Source organism: Microtus ochrogaster, unplaced genomic scaffold, assembly GCF_000317375.1.
Source record: "Microtus ochrogaster isolate Prairie Vole_2 unplaced genomic scaffold, MicOch1.0 UNK14, whole genome shotgun sequence".
Taxonomy (NCBI): Eukaryota; Metazoa; Chordata; class Mammalia; order Rodentia; family Cricetidae; genus Microtus; species Microtus ochrogaster.
Window position 1 is genome coordinate 1,300,959 of NW_004949112.1, and position 7,998 is coordinate 1,308,956.

Sequence of the window (7,998 nt, forward strand, 5' to 3'; positions counted from 1 at the left end):
CCGTCTCTACAGCCTGCACCCCGCTGGAGGGACCCACACTCTAATAACCCATGCACCCACCTGTCTCTACAGCCTGCACCCAGCTGGAGAGACCTACACTTCTCTGCAACCTCTGGGTTGCTCCTGTCCTGCTCTGCACAGCAAAGGCAGCATAGGGTAGGGTGTCCAGAGACCCATCCCAGACTAAGTGATCCAGCAAGGCCTCGGGGTTGATGGCCTCTGGGCAAGGGACAAGAAATGCACAGGGTGGCCAGCCCAGTGAGAGAGAATACAGTTAGTCAGAGGGGACGGCACACGCAGGTGCAGAGTTTGGGAAGCAGGAGAGGTCAGGTGTCACAGACATACAAAGAGAAGGAACTGACTGGGGTGCAGGTTAGAGTGTTGAAGGATTGTAACCAACCATGAGGTTCGCTGAACAGGAACCCACCAGACAGTGAGAAGGAATGGTAGCCCTGCAAAGAGCAGATGTGGGAGACGTTGGCCATAGCAGCCAGTGAGAACCATTGCTTCAGGCCCAGCTGGCCAGAGACTCAAGGTGGAGACAAAGGGTCTGTATCCTGCTCCAAGGCAGGAGCTGAGAAGCCAGGCAGAGAGCACATGGTTCCACAGAGGCAGAGATGGGAAAGGACCAGGACAGGGGCCTGTGGTACAGCAGACACGGAGACACTAAAGCCCAGAAGGAATGAATAATCGGGCTAGAGATAGAAGGCTCGGAGTTCTGGTGGGAGGCCACGGCTGGGGCCCAGTGGAGGAGGAATAAAGGGGTAATCAGAGTACCAGAACTGGATTAACTGGGCCCTTCCACTCCTGTAGGGCCCGCTGAGGAGTGACAGTGTCTTCTCCCCACAACACTGGAGCGTCCTCACTGGGCTGACCCCTGCTCTCAGTCACCCCCTCCATTGCAGCTCCTCTCTGTTTGGGTTTTTTGTTTTTCGAGACAGGGTTGAGATCTCTGTAGCTTTGGAATCTGTAAACCAGGCTGGCCTCGAACTCACAGAAATCCACCTGCCTCTGCCTCCTGAGTGCAGGGATTAAAGGTGTGCGCCACCACTGCCTGGCTCCTCCCTGCTTTTAACCTGTGTCCCCTGCAAACCTGAGGAGAAGCCTAGATGTGTGCCCATGGGCCACCCTGGCCACGCTGGGCCTTGTCTAAAACCCTGCTGCACACCCCTCTCCCTGCTTCCCCTTGTGGCCCGGACGGCCTGGCCATCATTTGCAGGATTGAAAACTGCTGACAGCAACTTGAGAACTAAGGAGCTGGCAGGTAGACGGAATGCAGAGTGCACAGCAAGCTGCACTCCTGGGGCACTGTAACCCGGAAGAACTGAGAAACGCCACCCTTCCCATCCATCTCAGCCAACAGGGCATGCAATGGCAAGGAGATTCCAAGTTGGGTTCTTTTTTTTTTTTTTTCTTTAAGACTTACTTATTAATTATGTATACAGGGTTCTTCCTGCACGTATGCCTTCAGGCCAGAAGAGGGCACCAGATCTCATTACTGATGGTTGTGAGCCACCATATGGTTGCTGAGAATTGAACTCAGGACCTCTGGAAGAGTCAGTGCTCTTAACCTCTGAGCTATCTCTCCAGCCCCCAAGTAGGGTTCTTGAATCCTAGCTCCTGAGCAACGCCTCTCTGAGGAGGCCCCGAACTCCATGCTGCAGCTCAGCAAGGAAGGTTATTAAATACGCAACTTCCTGGCCCAGATCCCGAGTTTCCAAACCCATCTTTTGGGGCTCTCTTACTGATCACAGTAGCCCTCCAGGAAGGAAACATGGGAAACAAAGAGTCCCATTGTAGGAACCATAATCACTTCAGCAGTGACCCTGGACAGTACTTCCTGAACTGTGGCAGGCTCACACTGACTCCTGCCATCTCTGTCCATCCCTGTCCAAACCATCCACCCTTCGCCAGCAGGCCCTGGTACCATTCTCACTGTGCAGAGAGAAGTCAAGCGACTGACTGAAGACCGCATAGCTGCAGGACAGCAGCCATATCCAGATCCAGTCTGGCAGGCTCCAAAGTACACACTTTTGCTCTGCTCTTAAACTGAGGCGCAGGGGGTAGGAGCCCTGTCTGGGGTGAAGGGTGCTGGTGAATGAAGTAAGCAGGATGTAAGGGCATCGGGCACCAGGAACAGGTTGTGGAATAACGGAAAGTACTGGGGGGGGGGGGGCTGGCCGGGCAGTTGAAGCAGCAGGGACCCAAGGGTGCTCACCTTGGAGGCCCTCAGGCCCATGAAGGCAGCGAAGAGCAGTAGCAGCAGGGAGGTGGCCATCTTGAGGTCAGACAGTATCACCATGCCCACATTGACGAAGAACACAACTCCCGAGACCACCAGCATCAGGTTGAGCATGGCGCGCTGCAGCATGGGCGTGCGCACCTTCAGTTCCGGCAGCAGCTGCTCTAAGCCCTCCAGCGGGGTATCCTTGAAGCTCTTCAGAACCAGGTGCCCTCGTTTAGTACGCGCTGCCAGCACCACACGCTTGAAATATCTCCTGAGGGCCAGAGAGGAGGGTATGAGTGCAGGGTGAGGGTGTTAGGGCCAGAGCGTCTCACCTTGTGACGGCTACTCCTGGTTGTCACCTTGACCACATCTGGAATCAACTAAAACCCAAGCTGTTGGGCACTCCTGTGAGGACGTGCTTGACTGGATTGCTGAGGTGGGCAAATCTACCCTGAACTTGGCAATCACACTCTAGTGACAGCCGTATAGAAGGCCTGGGGGTTGGGGGTGCACGCCTTTGATTCCAGCTCTCAGTAGGCAGAGGCAGACAGATATTCCGAGTTTGAGGCCAGCCTGGTCTACATAGGGAGTTCCAGGCCAGTCAGAGCAACATAAGGGGAGACCATGTCTCAAAACAAATAAATAAAAGGGCAGGAGAAAGGAGGGCTTCTGCTTTCTGCCTGCTTGCTCTCACTCCCACTGGCAAACTCATTCCTGGGTTAGGACTAACTTCAGGGCTCCTCAGCAGCTCTCCAGAAACCTCCATAACTGAACAAACACTGGATTCTCACCCTTCCCATCATGAGGCAGCCATGACTGGACTACCCTGACCACAGCCTGAAAGCCAGTCTAACAGATCATTATATATATATGACTTATTATATATATGCACACACACACATATAATCAGCTCTGACTGACACACACCTAAAACTCCATGTCTCCATGCTATATGGCCTTTAGAAAGCTTCTTAATCATAAGGAGTCGGAAGCAGATTACACGTTCAGCCATGGAGGGAGGTCACTTTATATTCTTATTGGACCTGTCAGTCATGCACCAAAGCATGGCTGTGCCACTTCTTTGGGATGTGGCCTCCCCTCTCTGGCCCTCAGTTTTCCTCATCTGGAAAATGGAGATGACTGGCCTCCTCGACTCTTTCTCTAGAGACAGTAGTTCACACTTCCTCTTGGGAAGAAAAGGCTGCATTCTGACAATCATACCTCCCATTTCTGGACTTCTCCCTGGCCAAAGACACCAAAGCCAGACACTGACCTATCTATCATCCCCTTCAACTCAAACCTTGCTCCCCTTTACTGCAACTGGGGAACAAAGGCCTCCTCACCTCTCCACAGGGGGCAACTTTCTGAAGAAGCCACGTTTGGAGCCCACACTGGACATGTGGGGCATCTGCCCAACTCTCTGGCCCAGGGCCCAGAACTGCATGTAGATATACTGATCCAAATTTATTGTCACCTGCCAAGGGGAAAAGGAAGCAGAGGTTGCTGAACATGAGCCGGGTGTTACGGACAGGGTGCCAGAATACACATCCTACCCAGAAATGGAGCCTGCCTTCTGTTGCTGAACATGCAGTGTGTAGGTAAGGGAATCGTGCATGGTCCATGTGGTATACTGCATAGGGTTGGGGCTGCACACAAGAAACTGCTTAGAATCTACGACAGCACTGGTTTTAAGAGTTTCCATTTATGAAGCAACTACAAAGACAAGACATCGTCACTTAAATCATGTCCCACCGCCACTGGCGGATCACATCCTAAAATATGACAGAATATGTCTAGAAAAAATACAGTTTAAAGTTCTCTAAAATGTAGAACTGGAAGATTTTAGTATTTCTTCACCTTTGCTGACTTTATAGAAGAGAAGACAGAGAGGTTTTTTGATTGTTATTGTTTGGAGGTGATATTGAGACAGGGTTTCACTATATAGTCAAGACTGGCCTGGAACTCACTCTGTAGACCAGGCTGAGCTCTGACTCTCAGAGATCCACCTGCCTCTGCCTCCCACGGGCTGGGATTAAAAGTGTGTATCACCACACCAGCCTATGAATTTTTTTAAGATTTATTTTTATTTTATATGTACAGGTGTTTGGTCTTCACGTATGTAAGTGCACTGCAGGCATGCCTGGTGCCCACCTGAAAGGCCAGAAAAGGTGCTGGGTCTCCCGGAACTGAATCACAGGCAGCTGTAAGAGGCTGTGTGGGTGCAGCAAGAGCAACAAGTGTCACCTCTCCAGCCCACGGAATGAGCTTTACACTGTTTATCACAGAACTGTCAGGTGGCAGCACCACACCTGGCCAAGACCCTCATCTGATAACCCGTTCCCAGCAGAGGACCAAAGTGGCTGGGGAAGACGGGTGCTTTCTCTAGGTAAGCAAATATGGCTCCTCTGGGAACAGGTACCTGGACCTCATCCTGAGGGTGATGGACGACAAGTGCGTAGGCGAGGGCATCTTCAGAGAGTGCAGAGAAGTTGGCCTGGGCCAGCAGGGGCTTCAGAGCCTGGAGCACATCTTTCTCACTGGACAGACGCTGGGGATCAGAAAGGGATGGCTGGTCCAGAGTCTCCCTGTCAGGGTTGATGGGGTCATACAAGGCCTGAAGGGAGACAACAGGAAAAACAGGGAGGTTACAACACAGGGATATAGACCCCTGGGGCCTGGAAATGCCCAGAGCTCGGTGTGCTATGCTGTCTTCCAAGTAGAGAGTGTTACCCTGCCACACACACCTAAAACACTGTGCAGCTGGATGCGGTGGTGTGTACATCTTTAATCCCAGCACTTGGGAGGCAGACTCAAGTTGATCTCTGTGAGTTAAAGCCCAGCATGGCCTACATAAAAGAGTTCCAGGTTAGCCACTGCAACATAGTGAGAACCCTGTTTCAAAACAAAAAGCAACCTTGTCTCGAAAAAAAACAAACAAACAAACAAAAAAAACCCAATAAAACATTGTGGGGACAAGCTCACCCACATCTCCAGCTTCCTTCTGAGGTCTGCCCTGAGTGCGGCTCTCTTCCTCCCAAGCAGCTGCAGGAGGCCAGACTGCCAGGAGTGCGAGCGACCCCCAGCCGCCCAGGGCCAGGGCACATGGAGGGACTGAATGGAGGTGACAGCCGCCCCGTGAACTTCTACTCCTGCTTGTTGGACAAGCCTCAAACCCTACGTGGCCTGATGAACTATGAGTGCTTTAATATTTGTACATTAGAGCACTGGGCATCCGGTACTTTGGCTGGAGAATTCTTGAAGAAGAGGGCTGGGAGAGGTATTGACTAAGCATGGTGGCATACACTGTCATCCCAGCGCTCAGGAGACTAACACACGAGTGAGCCTGGGCTGTCGAAAGACTCTGTCAGAACGAAACCTCGCAGGCTGTGGAAGGCACGACCATCCCAGCAGCAGCAGAGGCCCAGCCAGAAGTGTGTCTGAGGTGGGCAAGGTGATCGGTTGGTCGAAAGCTGCCTACATGCCTCCAGTCCTCCCACAGGGGCCATTTCCTTCGAGGCACCAGACCACGCACAGCCCACCACACCAAGCCTGCAGAAGGTCTCATCCTGTGCAGTCCCAAGCTTCTGCTTCTTCCCTGCCTTTATCAGGCACCCCAACAGAGCTCCCAGCATCCCAGGCCTGCCTGGTGTGGCCCAGCACGATGTGGTTTAGACGGCACCTGCCTCCAGGATAGTGTGGAAAGTAAATGCTTTCCCAGGTCTTCCCCACATCCCCTCCCATGGCTGGACCTGACTAACCTCCCCGATATGATTAAAAAAAAAAAAGATAACATACTCTGGACCTTGTGTCAAGGCCTGTCTTCCCATCTTCTAAAGAAGAAGAAGCAAGAACAGGGAAAGCTCAAAGCCAGCTTGGGCAACTTAGCAATATCCTGTCTCAAAAATGAATGAAAGAGGCCAAGTGGTGGTGGTGCACGCTTCTAATCCCAACACTGAGGAGGTGAAGGCAGGCAGACCTCTGTGAGTTCAAGGCCAGCCTGGTCTACAGAGCTACAGAGTAACCCTGTCTTGAAAGACAAGAAAGAAAGAAAGAAAGAAAGAAAGAAAGAAAGAAAGAAAGAAAGAAAGAAAGAAAGAGGGAGAGGGAGGGAGGGAGGGGAAGGGAAGGGAGAGACTTCTGATAAAGTTCATGGTAGAAAACTTGCCTAGAATCCCCTGTTGAGGTTTTGGGGTGTGGCTCAGCAACCTGGGTCCCAGCATGGCAAAAATATTTAAAAGAACAAAGCAAAACAGACACTTCCACCAGATCAGACAGGGATAAAATGCTGCCATTTCAAGGGTCAGAGGGTCAGTAACATGGAAGGAATTGTTTGTCCCCGGGCCCCACAGGACTCCCTGCCTCTAGAACCCTGTATAGGATCTGTGTGTACAGCTGTGCCTGTGCACTAACTAGTGCCAACACCCCATCAGTACCTCACACTGCTGCAGCCCAACATGCCATCAAAATGGCCACTCTTCCTTCCCTCCCCAAGATGTCCCACCTGGTTCTAGACATGCCAGCCTGTTGTGATCCAGCTGCCCTCACTCCCCCTGACTGGCAGGGAAACTTCCTTGTGGCCTGTAATTGACAAGGATGTTTGTGTCCTTTCTGGCCGATGGGTCTCCACAGGAGTAGAGGTATAAAAGGTTGCTGGGCAAAATAAAGGTTGCTGTTCTTCCACCTGAAAAGAAGCCTCTGTGTCTCAATCCCGGCACCCCCCTCCCCCGCCAGTCTTGGCTATCCAGACTGCACAGGCCGCAGCAAGTGGAGGTTCCACCGGGTTCTGGAAAGTGGAGATTTGTGAACGGGGTCGCTCAGTGGGAGCAGTGTATTGGGGAAAGTAAAGTGTTCTAATTTTTAATCCCTAGAGATAACTCTGAGGGACATCCTCCAAAAGATAAGCAAGCATAAAGACGCAGGAGGGTGAATTAAAAGGCCTCAAAAAGTAACTGAAACTCTTTTTTTTTAAAATATTTATTTATTTATTATGTATACATATTCTGTCTGTGGGTATCTCTGCAGGCCAGAAGAGGGCACCAGACCTCATTACAGATGGTTGTGAGCCACCATGTGGTTGCTGGGAATTGAAGTCAGGACCTTTGGAAGGGCAGGCAATGCTCTTAACCACTGAGCCATTTCTCCAGCCGGTAACTGAAACTCTTAAAGCAACAAGGCATGGAAGTAACAAGGAAGACAGCCAAAGATTTTGTGCAGGAGGGGGTTTAAATGTTCCAGATTGGGAACAAGTCAAGTCAGATTAAAAGGACTATGTGTTTATTCATCCCCAGAGATGCTCTGAGGGGCACCCTCTGGCAGACTGGCCAGTAGGGAAGAAATAAAAAGGAGGCAGGAAGGTGATTTGAGGGCCTCAAAAGATACAGTGTGTAGAGATATATATTATTGTGTTGTCTTTTGTGTTCTGGACTGGAGAAAGACGTTTGATCTGGGAATTGCTAAGAAAGGTATTTTGACTTTAAAATACAGGCCTAAGGATTTGATGCTTTGGAAAAGAGGTTCTGCTTTTGTCTCCACAGAGGATGAGAATCTGTGGATTCATTGCAAATTTATGCAGTTTAAATTACTGAGACCCCCCTGAAATGTTGATGTAAAATACCCCCCAAGAATGCAGCGCCCCCGCTCAGCAGGAAGTAGCCAGACAGATTGACAACACCCTAATTACCTAGGAGATTCTTTTTTTTTTTTTTATTTTTTTTTTTGGTTTTTTTCTAGACAGGGTTTCTCTGTGGCTTTGGAGCCTGTCCTGGAACTAG

At 50.9% G+C, this 7,998-nt stretch overlaps 1 protein-coding gene across 2 annotated transcripts in view; it reads right to left on the reverse strand.

Moving 5' to 3' along the window:
• The window catches only part of Tmem143 (transmembrane protein 143), a 21,439-nt gene that overhangs the window by 4,358 nt on the left and 9,083 nt on the right, over positions 1-7,998 (reverse strand). For both annotated transcript variants that reach the window (XM_026789159.1, XM_005366765.3), the window contains exons 4-6: positions 4,647-4,841; positions 3,571-3,701; positions 2,219-2,498 (exon numbers count right to left, since the gene is read on the reverse strand). In XM_026789159.1, the coding sequence (XP_026644960.1) occupies positions 2,219-2,498; positions 3,571-3,701; positions 4,647-4,841 (606 nt within the window). The remainder of the gene's footprint in view (positions 1-2,218; positions 2,499-3,570; positions 3,702-4,646; positions 4,842-7,998) is intronic.